The sequence below is a fragment of the Hyperolius riggenbachi genome, chromosome 10 (assembly GCF_040937935.1).
Source record: "Hyperolius riggenbachi isolate aHypRig1 chromosome 10, aHypRig1.pri, whole genome shotgun sequence".
Lineage (NCBI taxonomy): Eukaryota > Metazoa > Chordata > Amphibia > Anura > Hyperoliidae > Hyperolius > Hyperolius riggenbachi.
The window spans coordinates 170,319,176-170,342,047 of NC_090655.1; the positions used below are offsets into that span (position 1 = coordinate 170,319,176).

The 22,872-nt window shown below is 46.9% G+C and overlaps 1 protein-coding gene across 3 annotated transcripts in view; it reads left to right on the plus strand.

Annotated features, from left to right (window-relative positions):
• RAD9A (RAD9 checkpoint clamp component A) overlaps positions 1-22,872 on the plus strand; it is a 621,237-nt gene that overhangs the window by 360,126 nt on the left and 238,239 nt on the right. For all 3 annotated transcript variants that reach the window (XM_068255230.1, XM_068255228.1, XM_068255229.1), the window contains exon 8: positions 8,810-8,916. In XM_068255230.1, the coding sequence (XP_068111331.1) occupies positions 8,810-8,916 (107 nt within the window). The remainder of the gene's footprint in view (positions 1-8,809; positions 8,917-22,872) is intronic.

Sequence of the window (22,872 nt, forward strand, 5' to 3'; positions counted from 1 at the left end):
ATAAAAGTCAATCCATTACTGCCAAAGCTTAGAAATTTTAAAGCTAAACTACGCTAGCATCTGCTTTTGAGAACAAATAGTTCCTGTCAGAAGACACTCTATACTGTTGGCCATCTTGGCCTATTATTGCCAATGAGAATGCCCCAGCATGTTGTCTGTATAAAAAGATTTACCAAAGCCCAATATCAGCCGTGTTCTAACGTGTAGCCATGCCACCTTGCTGAAAAAGGTCATACGCTGGAACCTAGCTGATACAGGTTCCAGTGATTCTTATTAAACAGACAATGTGTTGGGGTATTCTTAAGGTAGCCATACATCTAGCGATGATGGGCATATTCGATCAACAGACAAATCTCTCTCTAATCAAATCTGATTAAAGAGAGATATCCGTTGGCTGCCCATACACCACAGGTGTATGGGCAGCCAACAGATTTCATGCTGAAGTTGATCAGGAATTGTTATGAAGCCAAACCCGGCTGCCTCGCCGACCCAATGTTATCCCCTAATGTGAAATGTTTCCCCCGGTGCCCCGTGCGATTAACTGTGACTGATTTAAATCCAAAATTGGTCGCATCGTGGGGTCGGGCATGCACTTGGCGGCACCAATTTTCATCAGATTTGATTATAATAATCAACTCCAGAGATACAATTGAAATAAATGTAAGATATAGCTGTTGAGTATATGGATCCCCTTGCAAATTTAACTATAGGTGCAAGATTAAATAAAAAAAACAAATGACATTCCCCCACCACCTTTTCCAATCCTCTTTAACCCCTTGTTGCCCATGCGGGCTGGGATACATAGAATGCAGAGCCCGGACCACATGGGTTTCCGTACGCTGAGCTATACCAGCCCACATGGTCCATGGTATGGGGGGGGGGCTCTTGAGGAGTGGGGTGACCAAGCCTCCCCCAGAGCCCTTGCCCAATCCATGGAAAAGGGGCTTTTTCCCCACCTCCGGTGCCCTGGAGGAAGTAGGAGCCAAAGACGCCCTGGGGGTTCATGGTGACATTTGGGAATCCCCTTTAAAACAGGGACGCCCAGATGCCCGCCCCCTTCCCAGGTGAAATAAGTATAGGGCTTTTGAAATACCCCTTAGCCATTCCCCCAGTTAAAGTGAAATAAATAGAAACCCCAAAAAGTCCTATATTCTGTATTTTCTGCCGGATAAGACGTTCCGGAATATAAGACGCACCCAGGTTTAGAGGGCAAAAACCAGGGAAAAAAAATATATACTAAATCTGGTGCGTCCATCTTCCAGGAGCATCTTGTACATGTTATGCCCCAAATGGTGTCCTATGCCCCCCCCCCATGTCTACCCATGTGTCCTCTGTGTGCCCCATCTCCCCCACGTGTCCTTTTGTGTGCCTCCCCCGCATGCCTCAGCTCCCCCCTCTAATCTCTTTCTGCCCCCTTCCATGTGTGCATCTCCTCTGTGTCCCCCTGCGTGCCTCCACTCCCCCTGCTATCCTCCCTTGCATGTCCTGCCTCCCTCCGTGTCTGCAGCAGCTTACCCAATACATGCGGTTGTGAGGACTGCAGACACCCGGCTTCTCCATACGCGCTTCCTCTACTGCGCAGCTTGTACTGATTGCGTCATCGGTAGCCGTGCAGTAGAGGAAGCATTTATGGACAAGGCGGGTGTCTGCAGTCCTCACGGCGGCATGTATCGTGTAAGCCACTGTCCCTGCAGACGAGGAGGGAGGCAGGACATACAAGGGGGGAAAGCAGGCGCAGCGGAGGCATGCGGGGGGGACACAGAGGAGACGTACACAGAGGGGGGCAGGAGGAGATTAGAGGGGGGGGGGAGTTGAGGCATGCGGGAGGAGCTAGGCACAGCGTGGACACAGGCAGGGAATCCTTGATGTTGCGGCGGGCTGCGGTTCATATCGGCGGGCGTTTGTAGGTCTGGAATTCCCTGCCTTTGCAGTATAAACTGCAGTGACTTTTTCTCCCCATTTTTGGGGGAGAAAAAAAATGTGTCTTTTATATGGCGGAGAATACAGTAACCATAAAAACTACCTTGAATGAATGTTGCAACGGCATTAACCTTAGAAACAATCCCATGCCAATTTCCTTGATACCTTGATTTAAGATCTCGGCACCACACTTGACAGTCCCTCACGCAGCTAGCTGAGAGCCTTAAAGAATTCCTTAGCCCTAATCAATTCTGTAATTGATGCCATGTGTGTGCAGGGAGATGCGCATAGGCTCACCTCACCTCCCATGTACTGGCATCCTTCTAAATAAGCTCCCGGTACAAAGCAGGGGTTGGTGCAGCCGCAGTATGTCCACGAGTGTACGTGCGCACTCCAGTGGGAAGATTTAGCCGGCACGCGCGGTCACAGGTGCCCAAGCAGACATACTGTACATGCACGTAGTCAGAGGGAGCGCACGCCGGTTATGTCTACCCGGGAGTGCGTTCATACACCCACGGACATACTGCGGCTGCGCCGACCCTGCTTCAATACCGGGAGCTTATTTAAAAGAACGGAGATAGACACCGGTCAACGAGGTGCAGGTGCGGTAAGCCTATGCGCACCTCCCCACACACATGGCATTAATTACATTAAAGAGGAACTTCATCCTAAACAAACGTACTGTCATTAAGTTACATTAGTTATGTTAATTAAAATGGATAGGTAATATAATCTCTTACCCATCCTGTTTTAAAAGAACAGGCAAATGCTTGATTTCATGAGGGCAGCCATCTTTTTGGTTGAAAGGAGGTGACAGGAAGCATCAGACACAGTTCCAACTGTCCTGTGTGCTGATCACCCCTCCCAGTTACTAGGCAACATGAACAACTACATAGGAAATCCCATCATGCTTTGAACAGCATCAGGGAAAAAAAGCCCGGGCATTTTTCTTTGATAGGTGGAGCTTAGCTAAAAATACAGATAAAAATGATGCTTTGGTAAGAAAAACAAAGTTCTGATGCTGTAAAACTGTTAGAAACACCAAGCCTTTTCAGTTCTGCTGAGTAGATTTTTAGTCTGGAGGTTCACTTTAAGGTATCCTTTAAGCTCGGGCTAACCACCGGGAGCTCTATGCAGGGTATAGTACACAGCGGACATTTTTACTCACCTCCTGGGGGATCCAGACATTAGTAGCCTTCTCCTTCCTGCCCTCCGAGGCTCTGAATCACTCTGGTGAGATCGCCGTCAGTGACCTCACAGCAGAGTTACAGCGCCACCTAGAGGACAGAGGGAAAATTGCAGTGCTGGAGCCCAGGGAGGTGAGTGAGTGCTGAGGCTACTGCTGGCTTTTTGGCAGCATGATTGTTTCCTGATTTTAGGGTCTGAAACATGCTGAAAAGACCCTAAAATCTGGAAGTAAGCATACTGCCACAGAGGTTAAAAGTCCCTCCGGGTGCAGCACCGCCCAGTGGTGGAAGAGGGTTAATGAAAGAGACACTTCCTTTACCCATCTTCCACCACTGGAGGGTGCTGCACTGCTGACACAATCCCCTGACTTACGATCACGTCATACCATGTGATTGGTACTCCGAGGAGGATGCAGAGATTGCAGTGACGCCAGTGGAGCAGAGGAGATGCCATCCAGCTGCCCGGCACAGGTAAATATGATCGCTCCCTGCGCCACTCTGCACACCCTGCCAGCCTGTGGAAGGCACCCTTCCTCAGCGGGGGGAAAAAACAGCCATGGAGCATCATATACTGTATTTTTCGGAATATAAGACACTCTGGAATATAAGATGCACCTAAGTTTAGAGGGCAAAAACCAGGGAAAAAAATATACTAAAGCAAAACGTATTCTAGGAGCTTCTTGTAGATGTTCTCCCCCAATCAGTGTCCTCCCGTGTCTCTTTCTGTCCTCCTTGGCTCTCCCTGTGTGTCCCCTTTTGTCCCCAGTCTGGCCCCCTGTGTCCCTTCCTGGTCCCCGTGTCCCCTCCTGGTCCCTCTATGTTCCTTCCTGGTCCCCCTGTGTCTGCTCCTGGTCCCCTCGTCCCACTGCCCCACACCCTGGTCCCCCTGTCCCTCCCCCCCAATGTCTCCTCTGCTACCCTGTTTAAAATTAAATCGTGGCAGCGTGGCTTACCTTCCTAGCAATTCCAACACTGGGAAGTCCAACCACTCCCCCCACCCCCAGGCTGGTCTCCTCTGCTCCCGGTTGGTCTTCACTGCTCCCTACAAAAGATAGAATAGCAGCAGAACGGCTCACCTCAGCTGACGATTCCAGCGTCAGCGATCTGCACACATCTCCTCTGTCACATAGCTTCCTCTATTGAAGGCTTCTGTTGACGTGATCAAAAATGTCCAGATTTCCAGTCACAGGCACGCAAGTGCACAGTTAATTGTAAAGCATACCCAAGTTAACTGGGGCTTCTTCCGCCCAACATGGTCATAGGTCTCTTGCCTCTTCCTGGTTCTCTTCGATTTGCTGTGTGACCCAGTACAGTGCACAACATGGCTAAGTCATGCTCTACTGCGCATAAGCTGACCCAGTGGCATGCCTGCATGATCACATTTCAACCATGCACAGATAGTTTTGGCATACTGCGCCTGTGCAACTGTGACCAAGGAAGCAGCACAAGGCTCCCGTGGCCTCGAGTGCTCTGCATATGCACAGAACACTCCCCATCATGGGAGTGCGATCAAGGATGAACACCGCTGGCTTCCCGCTGGCTTCTCCTGTCTCAGTCTTCTTCAGGCAGCACGATCCAGCACTGGCACCCCCTGCCTGCACAGACACAATAGCGGCTGTCTGCTCGCAGCAGAAAGAAAATGGCCAGGGTGCAGAGAAAGGGGTTAATTCACTAAGGGAATTAACACAACCTCCTGTTGCTCGTGCTATTAAATCAACATGCGTAACAAAGCTACCATGATACTTCACTTTACTATGTTAATCATCATACTAGTGAAGTATTTCGGTAGCGATACATCACTACAGCACAGCTTTTGTAAGTAGAGGCCACTGTTTGTTACACACGCTACGCTGCCACTAGGTATGGATTTTTCCTTTTAACATAATGCCAGTTGCATGACTCTCCTGCTGATCCTATGTCTCTAATACATTTAGGCCTGGTTCACATTAGCGTTCCCTGTCCGGATCCGCCTGATCGGATCCGGACCGTATACTGTACAAACGGAACATACGTTCCGCATAGCAATGCAAAGTCTATGCGGACGTTCACATGCGTACGTTCCGTACAGAACGGAGCCGGATCGGATCCGGACTCCGGACACTTTTCGAACATGCGCTATTTTTCGGGTCCGGATCATCCGGCCCACGCACCTGGACCGGAGCCTGACTGCACCATCCGGAAATAGAAACCTATGGGGAACGGAAAGCATAGAACACACAGGATACAAACACCTGACGTTCTACCCCACTTCCTATGCGTATTCTAGTGGCCATTTCGGATGGGGACATATGGGCAGCAGTGGGGCAGCAGTGACTAACGTGCTGGAGCTGTTTGGCAGTATGTTGGAGGTGGATGTGAGGCCTAAACAGCGGAGGACCTGATTCTACAGGTGCACCTTCTGCTGACCCCAACAATTTTATTAGTAATTTCGCTGTTTTTACCACACGGATCCGGATGGCAGCCTGATACATTCCTGATGCAAACGGTCCCGATCCGGATCAGGTCCTGATCCGATCCGGATCCGGTCCGTTTGCATGCCAAAACGCAAGTGTGAACGGGGCCTTAGCCACAGCCCCTCAACAAGCATGCAGATCAGGTGCTCTGACTGAAGTCAGACTGGATTAGCTGCATGCTTGTTTCAGGGGTGATTCAGCCACCACTACAGCCAAAGATATCAACAGGACTGACAAGCAACTGGTATTGTTTAAAAGGAAACCTCTATCTCCCTCTCAGTTAAGGTTCCCTTTAAAGACACCTGGGGGGTACTCGCCTCATGTGGGGGAAGCCTCCGGATCCTATTGAGGCTTCCCTCGCCCTCCTCTGTCCCACGGCGGCGGCAAAAATCCTTCCGGAGCGGCAGCAATGTGAATATTTACCTCTCGGGTCGCCTGCGCAGTAGAGCGGACCCGACGGAGATTGGCTATTTTCGCCTATCTCCATCAGAAGAGCTGCAACAGTGCCCCCGCTGGAGCCTGGAAAGGTAAATATTGAACAGGCTGTCGGATTTGTCGCCTGTACGTTTCGGGGGCTGCAGCGAGACCGCCGTGGGACACAGGAGGACGAGGGAAGCCTCGATAGGGTCCAGAGGCTTCCCCCTACTGAGGTGAGTACCCCCCAGGGGAACTTTTTTTCAGTACAGGTTTTTTTTAAGCCCCATACACACCTGCTTAATAGCGGTCTTTTATGCAGCACACTTATCAAACAACTTTTGTTGTGATACAAATTGAAACAAGCAGAAAAACCTACAGTAACCTCCAACCCCCCACTCCCTCATCCCAACCCCACCCCATCCCACGCAAATCCATATTAACCTTCATTTATCCCACTATATTGACTGTTCTGATTCCACTGTTCTGTGTTTATTTATGATATACATGCACGCTTTACTTAGCCATCTGTCTCTCACCTACAGTACCTACTCCTACCTATTGCCTGATAAAGCGGGGTCATACCTGCAAAATGTGTTGCATTTTCCCCGGAGTATGTAAATAAATTTGATCTGCTAAACTTTGTTGGCATATCTTGTGTCTGTTTGGAGGAGGTAAGTCCACCACTGCCTCCACAAATTTTAAACTTTTTAGACATTTTTATTCTTCTGGCGCCACTGTATCCCTTTTACATTATCTCCACAAGAAGTCAATCCAGCATCTGCACAATAGAGCAATCCACCATCTGCAGGAGGGACAGAGGTTCAGAACACTGGGGACACAGCTGCAGGGCACAAACAACCCACACTCATTGGGCTCAAATCTGGTAGCGTTTAGTAAATATTTACCTCATGGAATTGGGTTTACCTCATGAGGGAAATCAACTTTTGAATTCTGGTAGTTTAAGTAAAGTTTTACCTCATGTAATTTCATGAGGTAATTCATGTGGTAATTTTCTCCTAAAAATGTGTGGTATTTAGTAGTGAAATACCTCACACTTGAATTCTGAAGAGAAATGAGGGGCATGTTTGCATGTCTTTTACCTTACATAATTAGACCTACCTCTACCACATGATAAATGCAGTGCTGTGACAGAATTGGGAAATCTGTCACATAACATGGAGCCTTTTCAGCTTGTTCTGTGTTCAGGGCCCCCATATTTAGCGGAAATAAGTAAAAGTGATCTGACCAACAAATCCCCCCCCCCCCCCAGCTTCCATTTTGTTTTAAAAAAGAGAAAGTGCTCCAAACCCTGTACAATCCTTCATCTGCCGTGTCCCCCCTCAACATTGCCATTCCCCAACCTCTGGTTGGAAAAAAAAGTAAAAATGCTCCAACCCACAGCCTCTATTTTTTACAAAATTAAGTAAAACTGTGGCAAACACAGATTCCCCCCACCCCTCCTCCTCTGGTTAAAAGTGCTCCGAGCCCCCCCCCCCCCCCAGCAGCCTCTAAAAGTAAAAGTGCTGTAACCCCCCCCCCTCCAGACCCCCAGCCTCTAAAAGTAGAACTACTCACACCCCCAGTCTCTAAAAGTGCTGACCCCTCCCCCAGCCTCTAAAAGTGCTCCGACCACCCGCCCTCCCCCAGCCTCTAAAAGTGATCCTACCCCCCCCCCCCCCTTCCCCCAGCCTCTAAAGGTAAATGAGCTGGATTTTTTTATTTTATTTTTATAATAGATGCCTATAAATTTACTTTTCATAGGTTGCTACATAATCAAATATGCCTTCCCTCCTCAAAAAAAAATCTTCCAAAGACTATCCTAACTTATGGAAGACAACTAAAGACTATTACTTATTTGCTGCAGGCTTACCATGGAAATACCTCATGTTTTACCTCATGTTCGGAAATGGAGACAAAACTTTCAGAATTTATAAAAGAAGAGGAAAATGCCTCATGAGGTATTTTACCTACAAAAAAATATTTACCTCACATAGCTACCAGAATTGATCCCATTGTCTCCAGAAACGGTTCTGACCACGAGGCAGAAAGGTAGTTGTTTGTGATGAGTTCCCCCCCCCCCCCCCCGCCTTGAACAGCTGATGGATGTGCGCATCCACAGTGCAGAAAGACATTTCTGATGGGTAGTCAGAAGCGACAGAACACCGGCTCTAAATTATTGTATGAGAGGCGGCCTGGGTGGAAGTCTCCCCCTCCCCCCCCCCCCCCCTCTGGCCAGTCCACGACTGGCTCCAGGCTCCAGCTGGACCACAGCGGACCATCGTAGCAGACACTACACTGCCAGCTCCTGCTGGCTGCACGTGATCTGGCTGCAGATGGGAACTAAGCCTTATGCTAAATAGGTACACAATAACATTTTCTGACAGATTTACTGTCTGATTGATTATTTCCAACAAGTTTGATCCAATTTTCGATCAATTTTCCATTCACTTCTATGGAAAATTGATTGGAAATCGGATTGGACCTGTTGACAGTAAATCTGTCAGATAATTGTATCATGTGTACCTATCATTATAGCCCCCACACACAAGTTTCTAGAGAAGTTGTTTCTACGGTGTTACTCTCCTGCTTCATTCACTTGGTTGTTCAGCCACTGGGCTGAATCTATAGCAGTATCAAGTCCAAACAGCATGAGAGTCAGAAGGTTTTGTTTGGGATGGAGGGGAGGAGAATTGCTTGGGACTGTGAACCTTGGTAGAAAAAGCAAGGCAGCAGGTCACTTGTGGCAGTATATTTAGAGGTCTGCCTTTTCAAGGCCACTGTTTATTTTTATGTTCATAGCATAATCACTGCCTGTTTTGTTTTCTTTAACAGATCCCAGTAAAGCAATGCTGACAGAGCTCTCCTTGAACAGAGAGGAATTCTCGGAGTATCAGCTCCAAAAATACAGCGAGATCACTTTTTGCCTGCGTGAGTTCAGGGTAAGGAAGGCTTCAACCTAAAGAGATTCCTATCTCATTCATTTTAAATCAACAAGAACATTAACCAGAAGTTATTGAATATATCAGTTTCACATACATGATGGTTATGGAAAATGAACAGTTTACAAGATGCCTAATGTAAAAGTGAGGTGAGATTAAAGGACAACTGAGGAGTCATGTGACATGAGATAGACATGTGTATGTATAGTGCCAAGCACACAAATAACAAGGCTGTGTTCATTTTTTTCCTTTCTCTGCCTGAAAGAGTTAAACATCAGATATGTAAGTGAAAGTTTCTGTCCGGGTCGGGACCGCGTAGAGACCAGGTCGGACCGGTCATCAACAAAATGTATCCTTATTGAAGGACTAAAATATAACTTTTAATAAGAAACATTAACCATTTCAGCCGCAAGGAGGTGAGCTTCACGTCAGCAGCGTCAGCAGCTAGAGCCGCAGGGAGGCGCTAGTCACGTTCCTGCAGTTTGGGGGGTTTGAAGGCTATCGTGGGGGCAGATGCCCACGATCGTGCTGCTGCTGCTAGCAGGGGGGATTGGCTGCAGGGGACAAAAGTCCTTTGTGCCAATCCGAGCATGTCCGCCGAGAATAAACACTGTTTTTGTTCAAAAATAGTGTTTATTCTTTACATACTGATTTCCGCTGGTTTCCGACGCCGAGCGTTACATTTATGAATAGAAACAATGTTTCCATTCATAAACTCGCCGCTGCCACTGTGATCGGAGGCTTCCGATGAAAGCCTACGTCACTTCCCCTAGTTACAATGTAAATGATACATTGTACGCTAATAAGATTTTTGCTCAGTGGGACATCTTGTGGCCAAATAGTAAAATACACCTACTGACTTTAAAGAGGATCTGTAACATCAAAAGATCCCCTGGGGGGTACTCACCTCGGGTGGGGGAAGCCTCCGGATCCTAATGAGGCTTCCCACGCCGTCCTCTGTCCCACGGGGGTCTCGCTGCAGCCCTCCGTACAAGATGACGTCATTATTTACCTTCCCGGCTCCTGCGCAGGCGCTCTGACGGCTGTCGGCTCCGAACTACACGGAAATACCCGATCGGCGTCGGGTCTGCTCTACTGCGCAGGCGCAAGTTTCCGGCGCCTGCGCAGTAGAGCGGACCCGACTGAGATCGGGTATTTCCGTGTACTTCGGAGCGGAAAGCAGCCACAGCGCCCCCGCTGGAGCCTGCAAAGGCAAATATTGAACTGACAGTCGGCTCTGTCGCCGGCTGTTCGGAGGGCTGCAGCGAGACGCCCGTGGGACAGAGGACGGCGTGGGAAGCCTCATTAGGATCCGGAGGCTTCCCCCACCCGAGGTGAGTACCCCCCAGGGGATCTTTTTGACGTTACAGAGTCTCTTTAAGGGGAAAAAAATATGTTTGCCAAGAGGGCATCTTATTATTAAATATTGGGCTTAAAATGTGTGATGGATGTAAAGCAGAAAAAATGCACCTTTATTCCAAATAAAATATTGTCACCATACATTGTACTAGGGATAACATTTTAACGTTCCAATACCCGGGATTTTCCAGTGAATGGCAGGGGGCGGCCAGATGACCCCATAAGCGCTGAAGACCCACTTGACTGAGGGTCATAACATAGCTGTGAGTGGCCACAGCGTGGGGTGTGGTGGTGGTTTCTCACTGAAGTGAGCATAGCAACCTCCCTGTGTGGAAGTGGAGATTAATCCAGGATACCAGCTGTATATAAGAAGAGTTTGTTGGGACTTTTATGAGCGCAGCAAATTTGTGAATATATATATATATATATATATATATATATATATATATATATATATATATATATTTGTTCATTTTTGTAATGATCTTAGGATTTGAGGCTTAGTCCACATATATCCATTACCTATCAGAGTATCCTAAGACTTTACTGTTAATTCAGTTTTGTGGTTGCCTACTAGTGGCTTCTTTCCGTTTTTTCTTTTATATTTCTTATTAAGAGTTATATTTTAGTCCTTCAATAAGGATACATTTTGTTGTCGATATCCTATTCAGGTATTTGTTGTTGTTTACCGGGTTGGACTAGGTCAGACTATAGCATAACCCTCACTGATAAGTAATTACAGCCATAAAATACTTTCCTGTCAGTAAATGGCTTTTGAGAGCAGGAAAGAGTTAAAAAGGGTCAACGATTCATCGATTTGTGCTCTAGTATACTTCAATGAAGGTGTCATTGAGCAGAGACAATGAAACAGTATACACTTAAAAACTAGATTTAAGTATAAACTAAAACTGTAGTATATGGCGGATAGATACCTTTGTTTTTCTTATCAGTTTATTTTCACCTCGGATGTCCTTTAAGTACATCAAATAAGTCCTGAATGATGGTGAAAGACCCCAAATTTTATGTTTGCTGCTTTGTCTTAAATACTCTGCAAAACCTTAGCAAGGATAGCCACATGTAATTGTTCTATAAGCATATGTTTTCACATAGTCACACTATATTTAAAGTTGCTGGTGTAAATCGCAATTACTTTTAAACACAGATTTAGTCCAGTTACAACATGTTCTTTGAGGGTACCTTTTACGACAGCCTCTAAAATTCACTAAAACTGTATGGAAGGATGCCAGGGGAAAGTATAAAAGGGGAGGGTTTACTAGATCACAAAAATAATATAAAAGTAAACGGGGGCTACTAGACTTCCATGGAAATCGATTAGGAAGAGGAGTAGCCCACTAGGGAAAACTGTCAGGGGAGAGAGGAATCACTAGACCACCAGGGAAAACAATAATGGACACCACTATAAGAAGGCACGCAGGCCATTATAAAGGGGACACATCACAGGAAATACTTTAAGGCAAAACCACTATGAGGGGTATTTAGCATAAGGACTACTATAAGAGGGCACTACAGTTGTAGGTGCGAAAAACACTATGTTGACACTGTAGCGCATAGGTGTCCACCTCTAAGAGCCTGCGGGCCAAATTTGGCCCGCAGCGCCATAAAACTTGACCTGCTGATGGCTATCGCAGTTACCATTGAGCTTGGCCAGTGGCCATGTTGGCAGCCTCGCCTCTACTGTCTGCTTCGTTTTCACTTGTGTTACAGATGCTTGAGCCTTGCTCTACCCTATGCCTCTATATACGGAGTGATAAAGTGTGGTTATGCTCTAACACTCATTAGCTCTGCCCATTCCCGACGTCTTCTTTGATGGTTGCTGCAGCTCTGCAGACTGCAGGGAGAGACATCTCTTTAGTTACCAGGCTAGTGTCTGGTCTGACTTTTCATACTCCTTAATGAGGAATTCCCTCCCTTCTTCCCCCTTTCCAGAAGTCGTCAGTCCCCTCCAAAGTACAGGAAGAGCGAGCGCATGAATCTGCACAGCATGGGGGAGATCAGTAAGCAGGAGTTAAGTGAGACGGTGTGTATGTGTGTAGCACTGTGTTGCAGGATGTGTGTGTGTCAGTGAGTGCTGGAGGTGTGTGTGTGTGTGTGTGTGTGTGCGTGCGTGTGTGCGTGCGTGTGTACGTGCGTGCGTGCGTGCGTGCGCATATATCAGTGTGTGCTGCAGGATGTGTGTGTCAGTGAGTGCTGCAAGATGGGGAAGTGTATGTGACATGATCCTCCTTCAACCCTTTAGGAAGATTCCGCGCCTGAATCCCTGTCACCATCCTCCTGGAGCCCAGTTAAGTCTAGAGCTCGGTGGACTCCTGGCGCCAAGTGGGATGGCAGCTTGAGCTCGGAGCTCCGCTCAGCCTGCCTTCTCCACAGCCTCCCCACTTTTAGCTGAGTGCTCCGGGCGGCTCCCGTGATGCTCCCACGGATGTCGGGTACTGCAGAGACGGCAACCATGGGCCGCTATGTGACGCGGTCTAAGGAGAATCAGACGCCAAAAGCAGGGAAGACTGGACCAAGATCCACCGCCAAGATGGCGGGGTTCGGTTGCCAGCCCATGCTCAGGTCAGACTTTTGATTGTAATCAGGTGGCAGAGGCAGTGGTTAAATTGCTGAGGCCTGAACTAGCGCAGATGATTTCTGAGGTGATGGGGTAGCAGATTAAAGCCATGCAGGAAGACATTAACCACTTATCCCACAACTACAGTATATCTACGTCGTCTGTGACTTTATCAAAGCCACAAGGACGTAGATATAAGATTTTGTGCTTTTTTGCAGCTGTGCACGATCAGGCGCACTCCTGTCTGCTCCCACCGGGACATTCAGCTGCAGTACGAATTAGTAAACGGGAACTTGTTCCCTTTAAGCCAATCAGCCTCCCTCCCTCGGATGAACAATTGCTGCAGTATCTACAGTTGTGTTCAAAATTATTCAACCCCCAATGCTGTAAAGGGGTTTAGGGAATTTAGTGTACATTTGTAATTGTGTTCAGAATGAAATCTTACAAGGACTTTTTAAAGAACCAAATGCAACTTAAATGACATCAGTTGTTTTTGTAATACAGTATTAAATGTTTTTCTTGTGATTTCTTCATTGACACAATTATTCAACCCCTTAAAGACTACCACTCTTAAGAACAGAGGCTCATTCAAGTGTTTTCGATCAATTATTGAAAAAACACCTGTGGACGTTAACAAGCAGCAATCAAGCATAATAAGCACCAAATAGGCATATTTAAAATGACTGTGATACTCAGCTCCTTCTAGACATTTACTGGTGTGTTTACAAACATTGTGAAGTCGAGAGAATGGTCCAGGAAGACAAGAGAAGAGGTGATTTCTCTTCACAGGAAGGTCAATGGCTATAAGAAGATTGCAAAGATGTTAAACATACCAAGAAACACCATAGGAAGCATCATTCGCAAATTCAAGGCAAAGGGCACAAGTGCTACCTGGTCGTGGCAAAAAGAAGATGCTGACTTTAACTGCTGTGCGCTACCTGAAGCGCAAAGTGGAGAAAAGTCCCTGTGTGACTGCTGAGGAACTGAAAAAAGATTTGTCAGATGCGGGTACTGAAGTTTCAGCTCAGACAATAAGACGCACACTGCGTAATGAAGGCCTCCATGCCAGAACTCCCTGGTGCCACCCCCTTGCTGTCTCCAAAGAATAAGAAGAGTCGACTGCAGTATGCTAAAAGTCATGTGGACAAACCACAAAAGTTTTTGGATAGTGTTCTGTGGACTGTTGAAACAGAATTAGAACTGTTTGGGCCCATGGTTCAACGCTATGTTTAGAGGAGGAAGAACAAGGCCTATGAAGAAAAGAACACCTTGCCTACTGTGAAGCATGGCGGGGGGTCAATCATGCTTTGAGACTGTTTTGATTTTGCAGGTACAGGGAAGCTTCAGCGTGTACAAGGTACCATGAATTCTCTTCAGTACCAGGAGATATTGGATGAAAATGTGATGCAGTCCATCAGAAAACTGAGGCATGGGAGACGTTGGACCTTTCAACAGGACAATGATCCCAAGCATACCTCCAAGTCCACTAGAGCATGGTTGCAGATTAAAGGCTGGAACATTTTGGAGTGGCCATCGCAGTCACCAGACTTAAATCCGATTGAGAACCTCTGGTGGGACTTAAAGAAAGTAGTTGCAGCGCGCAAGCCTAAGAATGTGACTGAACTGGAGGCTTTAGCCCATGAAGAATGGGCTAAGATATCTGTAGATCGCTGCCAGACACTTGTGTCAAGCTATGCTTCACGTTTAAAAGCTGTTATAACTGGAAAAGGATGTCGTACTAAGTACTAATAATGAATGTCACTTGGGGGTTGAATAAAACTGATAATTATGTGAGCACAGAAAAGACATTTGTGGTTATTTCATTATAATTGTTATGTTATATTTGTCTGACTTACAAGTGCCTCTTTGATTTAATTGTAAACAAGAGGACTGAAATGATCAAAATCAATGTCAAACTGGCCAAAACACTCAATTTCAATTTATAGTTTTGAACACAACTGTAACTGCAGCAATCCTTCATCTCTCCCCCTCCATAGCCAGGCCGCTAGCAAAAAGAGGGTGCAGGCAACCTGTCTTGCCTCGCCAGGTTCCTGCGACCTTCCTGCAGCCCGAGCCTACGATTACCGCTATGCCGAAAATCCAGGTCCCGGGCTGCAGGAAGGTCGCAGGAACCAGGTAAGGTAAGATACATCTGGCTTTAATAGGTGGGTGCTAATCCAGAGGGCACATCTGGCAATAATGGGGGGGAACAATTAATATGGGGACACATCTGACTAATGAGGGGCTTAATTCCGGGGGCACATCTGCCTGTCTGTACTGAGGGGTGGCAAATACAGGGGGCTCATCTGGCTATACTGGGGGCTGATATTGGGGAACACATCTGGCTATATTGGGGGGATACTGGGGACACATCTGGCTATGTACGGAGGGCATGGTTTTTAATTACTGTCACACTTTTATTTTTAAACTGGAATAAGTAAAAAAAAATGTACCCTCTTTTTCTTATGAAAATGTGTAGAAACAAAATTTATTCTTGGGGAAAAAAATACTCCCAATGAAAGTCCAGTTTGTCTTGAAATAACATCTAAATCATTTAGGTGTTGTGAGCCCCTGGCTCACAACATCAGTTATAACTGATTAAATAGGAACATATCTAAAACGTCAAAACTGCTCTGGTCCATAAGGGGAAAACAAGGTCTGGATGCGAAGTGGTTAAAGGCCATGAAATGTGAGTACAGGCAGTAGAAACACATTTAAGCAACTGGGAAAATAGATATGAGGAAACGCGTGCCTTCATACAGACAGCCTGTAACAAGCAAGTGATTCTGTTTGATAAGTGAACAATTTGGAAAAATTGCTTGCGGAGGAACAATCTGTGGGTAATTGGTTTACTGGAGATGTATAAAGTGGCAGATTTGGTGCAAATATGCACAGTGGAGCTACCGAAGGCTTTGGGCTTGAAGGGCGCTCGCAAGGTGGAGCAAGCACATTGCATAGGACCCCCGAGAGATGAATATAAACTGCCGAGGCCTGTGATAGCCCACTAGACTATGCTGACAAGATTGATGTTCTGTGTGCATATCGTACTCATAGGCTGCTAGAGCTTGATGGAAAGAGGTTGCTTCTATTTGCAGATTATTCAGCAGAAGTAAATCGTGTAAGGAAAGCTTTTAATCATGTTTGCCAAGCACTTGTTAAAAGAAAGATCAGATTTTCATTGAACTACCCTTCAGTGTTGCATATTACTTGCTCTGATGGTAAGCGAGTTACCCTCCACACACCCTCGGAGGCTGAGAACTTTGTGATTAATCTGACGGAAGAAAACACAAAACATCACATAATACTGTTTCAATAGCCTATCTCTTAGTAAACAGTTCCCGGTGCCTTGCATTCACTTGTGTATCCACCACTGATCAGCTGTCATAGGCCCTCACCATGTGCCACCGTTGCCGAACCACAGACAACAGAAAAAGGCCTTGTGTAGTGAGCACTCACTCCAAACTGCCCAAAAGTAGTGAAGCAGACACTTCCACAGTGATTACACCACAGACAGGGTCTCACAGGTCCTCACCATCTATTCTGGCTGCCCAAGCACAGACAGCAATAAAGGCATAGACCCACGAGCTCAGATCACCTCCTCATGTGTGTAGGTTGTTACACCACCACCGCTAGCCTCTCACCTTGTTGGTTGCTGCCCAGATTATAAGACAGCGACCATGCTTTATTATATCCCCAACACTCTCCACAGCGTTTCTTCAGCGGTATAGATAAATCTCCCAGCTTAAAAGGCTTGTTTAGACCTAATAACTGAAGGAGCTTAACATAGTGTAAAACTGTATCATTTATTAAAAAGTTAAAAGTAGTGCACTCACATCTCCCCAGTAAAAATGCGTATATCAACAAGACAGATCCAGCATGTTCGACTCGCCCATGCCTCTAAGCTCCGCCCAACGCGTTTCGTACCTCCGTACTCATCAGGGGCTGGAGGCGTATGGGTAATCGGTGTTTTTATATCCAACATCCTTAGTCGTTTGCCCTACCGGAATTATGCCAATCAGTAAGATGGCCGCTATAGTACTTCCGCCCTTAGAACTCCCTGCAGCCTTTCGCTGCGTCCTGTCCCAGCAATACATTGCCCAATGGAATGCGTCCACGTCATACCAGGCATGCCTCCAATCCAGTGGCGGACACAGCCAGCAGCGGGCCCCTGTGCAAAATTCCAATTGCGGGCCCCCCCTGACATGTAGCTAAAAGTGGGTGTGGCCATAACTAAATTGGGTGTGTTAACACATTGCATCTGTTTACCAATTCAGTCTATAGCAACCTTTCCTGAGGCCCAGAAATATTTCTTGATGCATACATGTGGCATATGCATTATACAGCTTACTGAACGAAAGCTAAACTTATCTCCAAGACCCCCAATCCTGCGTCATTAAGACCGAGGCTGACATGGCAGGCTCTGTGTTTTAAACTTGAAAGCATACCCAAAGTGAGAGGGATATGGAGGCCAACATACTTATTTCCTTTTAAATAATGCATATTGCCTGGCTATCATGCTGATCCTCTGCCTTTACTACATTTAGCCACAGCCCTGAACATGCAAATCAGATGTTTCTGACTGCAAAGTGGAGCTGACTGGAGCAAATGCAAATCAATGTAGGATTGACTAGCCAAAGATGGTGCAGTCTGCAATCTAGACCACCTGGCTGGAACCTAATACAGAGGTTGAGTGAGCTAGGAGGCAGGAGGTACACTGGGAAAACAAGACAGTGGATTGTAAACAGGAGGCAGTTCCAGGATGGGTTTTTTTTCAGAGTGCTATGCAGGTGCTGTATTCTCTGCCGGGGCAGATGCTGACCTGCGGCGCCGCAGCAAAAAATGGGCGTGTCCACACACTAGAAAGTGGGCGTGGTAATGACAGGTCATGAGCAGGGCCAAATGTACATGAACTTAGCAGTGGTGTGATTCAAAGACAGTGGTCATCACCACGGAAACATTAAATGAAGCCCTGTCTCCTAATAAAAATTAGATGGTGAGCTCCTCTGAGGACAGTCAGTGACATGACTATGTATTCTGTAAAGTACTACGGGAGATGTCAGTGCTATATACATAATAATATGGTAGGACATTAGACTATGACTATGGTAGGATTAGATTGTGAGCTCCTCTGAGGACAGTCAGTGACATGACTATGTACTCTGTAAAGTACTACGGGAGATGTCAGTGCTATATACATAATAATATGGTAGGACATTAGACTATGACTATGGTAGGATTAGATTGTGAGCTCCTCTGAGGACAGTCAGTGACATGACTATGTACTCTGTAATGAGCTGCAGAAGATGTCAGTGCAATATAAATACATAATAATAATAATATGGTAGGACATTAGACTATGACTCTGTAAAGTGCTGCAGAAGATATCAGTGGTATATAAATGCATAATAATATGATTAGACATTAGACTGACTATGGTAGGATTACACTGTGAGCTCCTCTGAGGACAGTTAGTGACATGCCTATGTACTCTGTAACTAGCAGACCAAGAAATCCAAAGTACAGGTCCAATGCATTTTAAGAGACCTTAAAAGAAACCTAAAATGACTTAAAAAAAAAAAAAAAAGGTATTTCACTTACCTGGGGCTTCTGCAGCCAGAAGCCCTCGCCATCACGGAACAATCCTCCGGTCCCTGCGGCAGCTATGTTTTGTTATCGCGACTTGGAAGTCGATGGCCACTGCACCTGTGCAGGACGCTCCCAGCGCCAGGAGCGCCAACGAGGATGTGAACAGCATACGGCCATCAACTTCCAAGTTGCGATAACGAAACATAGCTGTGACGGGGGACTGGAGGACTGCTCAGAGACGGCATGGGCAGAGGGCGGGCAGGGGGCTGGAAAAAGTCCCCGGGTGAGTGAAACATTTTTTAAGTCATTTCAGGGTTCCTTTATCCAATACAATAACATTTCTATAGCGCTTTTCTCCCATAGGACTTTAAGATACAGTATATGTGCAAAACAATCGAAACTGCTCCCAAATTCACTGAAGAACAATAAATAAAACCCCCCATAAACACCTAATTCCTACAATACTCAAACAAACGTCAGTGGATTACAATTCAGTGTCCGTGACACAACCATATCTCCCTCCTACTGCTTCTACCTACAGCCAAATTTCATCCTTACTGACACCCAATCTTGCCACTACAGGTAAATCCTCACAGCCAGATCTAGCCCCCCTCCTAGAACTCACACCTGCCCCCCATAGCTAAATCCCCCCACACACAGACATGTCCACATCTCCTCCTCTTAGACTACACAAACTTATGCCAGCTCTCCCCTTCTGCCACATCCAGACACTTGCCTGCATGAGACTCTGAGAGGAGATTCAGCATCACAGCATGTGTGTTTTGGCTTCTGACTCCTGTCAGTGGAGCACAGCAGCGTGACCTTTCACCAGTCCAGCAGCGTCCGTTATATGCCTCTCAGGGGACGAGAATCGTGGCCGGAGATCCATCATGGTAGGAGGGGGGAGGTTAGTCCAAAGAAAAGCTGGGCCCTGAATCCGATCTGCAGTCACCTGTCTCCTCTGGCTCCTCGTCAGGATCATCTGCCAGCTCTCTCCTCTCCTCAGCTGTTTCCCGCCGAGCCACACATATTGGCTTACGCAGAGACGTCAGATCAGCGTGTCTGATACTGACGTCTCTCTCAGTACCGCAATGCAGAGTAGTTCACCAGCCTCAGGATATTATCATGCAGATCACGGGGAGTCCTATTGGGATGAGGGGTCCATCACACCTCTCAATTTCAGAGTCCACAATCATAGAAATTCCCATCCAGGACTCGACCCACAAACGGATGTGATATAATCACTGGTGTTTATTCCATTATAGCAGGAATGTATACAGTACAACAAAACAGCACGACGTTTCGGGCATCGGCCCTTTATCAAGTGCTCAAACTTCTGATATGACAGTGTAACATATATAGACACACCTTAACACACCACACCCAACAATTTGGGGGCAGGCACATGCTTAGTTACTAGTTAACCCTTTCCAGGGTAAAGAGCTGCTATCTGTTTAAAGGAAACATCTGAGACTAAAGTCTTCATTCAAGCCACCAGGTGATTGGGTCCCCAAACACTCCATCCAGTAGGCCTCACGTCTAAGGAGCGTGTTTCTATGGGGCTTGCCCTCCTGAGAGGATACAACTTCCAATATCTGCCATCTTAATTGGCTCACGCTATGTCTTGACTCGACAAAATGTCGTGCCAGGGGGGACACTGTATTTATGTCCTCTCCCCTATCCCTGGCTTTTTTCAGGACCTGGATGTTACTTTTGTGTTCGTTGAGCCTAATCTTGATTTCCCTTGTGGACTGACCCACGTACCCCAGGCCACAGGGGCACTTGATGTAATAAACCACCCCCTTTGTGTCGCATGTGGCAAAATCTCTAAGTGTGACAGCTGCTCCTGTGCGGGGGTGATGTACCTCTGGGCCCTTAATGATGTTGTTACAATGCTGGCAGTGGAGGCACGGGAATGTCCCTATCTTAGGGGGCCCAGAAATCTCTGGACTACACCCCCAGTCCTACCAATGTCAGCCCTTACCAAATGGTCTCTTAGTGACTTTGCTTTTCTATACACAAATCTAGGTGGAGCTCTACAGATTGGAGCAATTTGTGGATCCATCTCAATCACCGGCCAGAATTTCAACATTACGTCTCTCAATATTGCAGATTCTCTGCAATATGTGGTGACAAAATTTACTTCGTCTGCTTGACCACATTCAACAGTTTTATATTGTCTCAACGTTTCTCTGGTCATCCCTGAAAGAGGGAATCTTGAAGGGGAAGATCGAGAAATTTAAAAGAGATACAAAGGATTACGAATCAAATAGAGTCTATACCTGGCGTTTGGTGAGACGGCTGGCACGTCAATACCAGCAGCATCCTCCGGCAGCCGGCGGCGCTTCCGGGTCTGAGAACTCCGGCAGTGAGCAGGAGTACGCGACCCCTTTTCCTCACACACAAGGAGAGCCCAGGGGAGGTGGAGGCAATCCACCGAGGGGAAGGGGCGGACCTGCCGACGGAAGAGGAAGAAGCCGAGGCAGAGGAGGTCGGAGACCGCAAGGAGCCCCGCAGCTACAGCCCCAGAACCGCCCGTTCACCCGCAGCCAACAATAGGAGCGATGTGTCGGCTGACGGACACACGCGGAGAGGACGCAGGCGGCGCCGGACACTTCGTGCTACATGTTACAGAAAGGGTGAGTCAAGATCGCATGAACAATGCGGCAATCAGTGTAAGGAATAATGAGCTGCATACTGATGTTACTAAAAATAGAGAAGAGGGGACCCATGTTAATCCAGGGGACCGTAATGTTGAAATTCTGGCCGGTGATTGAGATGGATCCACAAATTGCTCCAATCTGTAGAGCTCCACCTAGATTTGTGTATAGAAAAGCAAAGTCACTGAGAGACCATTTGGTAAGCGCTGACATTGGTAGGACCATAGATTTCTGGGCCCCCCTAAGATAGGGACATTCCCGTGCCTCCACTGCCAGCATTGTAACAACATCATTAAGGGCCCAGAGGTACATCACCCCAGCACAGGAGCAGCTGTCACACTTAGAGATTTTGCCACATGCGACACAAAGGGGGTGGTTTATTACATCAAGTGCCCCTGTGGCCTGGGGTACGTGGGTCAGTCCACAAGGGAAATCAAGATTAGGCTCAACGAACACAAAAGTAACATCCAGGTCCTGAAAAAAGCCAGGGATAGGAGAGAGGACATAAATACAGTGTCCCCCCTGGCACGACATTTTGTCGAGTCAAGACATAGCGTGAGCCAATTAAGATGGCAGATATTGGAAGTTGTATCCTCTCAGGAGGGCAAGCCCCATAGAAACACGCTCCTTAGACGTGAGGCCTACTGGATGGAGTGTTTGTGGACCCAATCACCTGGTGGCTTGAATGAAGACTTTAGTCTCAGATGTTTCCTTTAAACAGATAGCAGCTCTTTACCCTGGAAAGGGTTAACTAGTAACTAAGCATGTGCCCGCCCCCCAATTGTTGGGTGTGGTGTGTTAAGGTGTGTCTATATATGTTACACTGTCATATCAGAAGTTTGAGCACTTGATAAAGGGCCGATGCCCGAAACGTCGTGCTGTTTTGTTGTACTGTATACATTCCTGCTATAATGGAATAAACACCAGTGATTATATCACATCTGTTTGTGGGTCGAGTCCTGGATGGGAATTTCTATGATTGTGGTCTCTCTCAGTACCACCAGCCAGAGGGGAGGGAGGGAAGGAGGGGTGTGGCCAAATAGCGTTCCTCGGCTCTTAGCTCCTGCAGCTCTGACACAATGTAAAAAATTAAAAATCATCAGCAGTACTGAATGGGCCCCTCCAGAAACGGAACCTGAAGGGCCCTTGTGCCTCTGCACGGGCGTATGTCCGCCCCTGCTCCAATCCCATCACCTGCCTTCAACAGCAGAGCTCCGGTCCGCCCTCACCCTGGACAAATGAGGCTCCGCCCACCCGGCATCATTCCGTGGACGTCCTATAGAATGTACGGAATCTGCTCGAAAAACTGGAATCAAAGAGCCGACTCCTATGAAGTATCATCACAGCTACTCCTTACATGGTTAAATAAACAGATACACCCTCTCCTCAAACCCCAATGGGCATAACTCACTCTAATATCAGAGTATATATAGGTCACATAACAGCATAATGACATTTTACCTAATACATAGGTCTACTCACTCCATATTTTCCTAGCAGCATTAATACATACATAACTTCCAGACAACATAGTAATAATCATAGCAGGTGAATATCTATATATATATATATACCTAGCAGCATTATTACATAACAACCTTCCAAACAACATAGTAACAATCATAGCAGGTGAACATCAATATATATACCCATTACTAATACACCAATGCAACATACATGCAAACCGCTATATATGCACATCCATGCCCCATGCATACTGCTCCTCCTACCTACATAACCAAAGGGGGGGTTGGGGTGGGGGGCAGGGGTGGAGGGGGA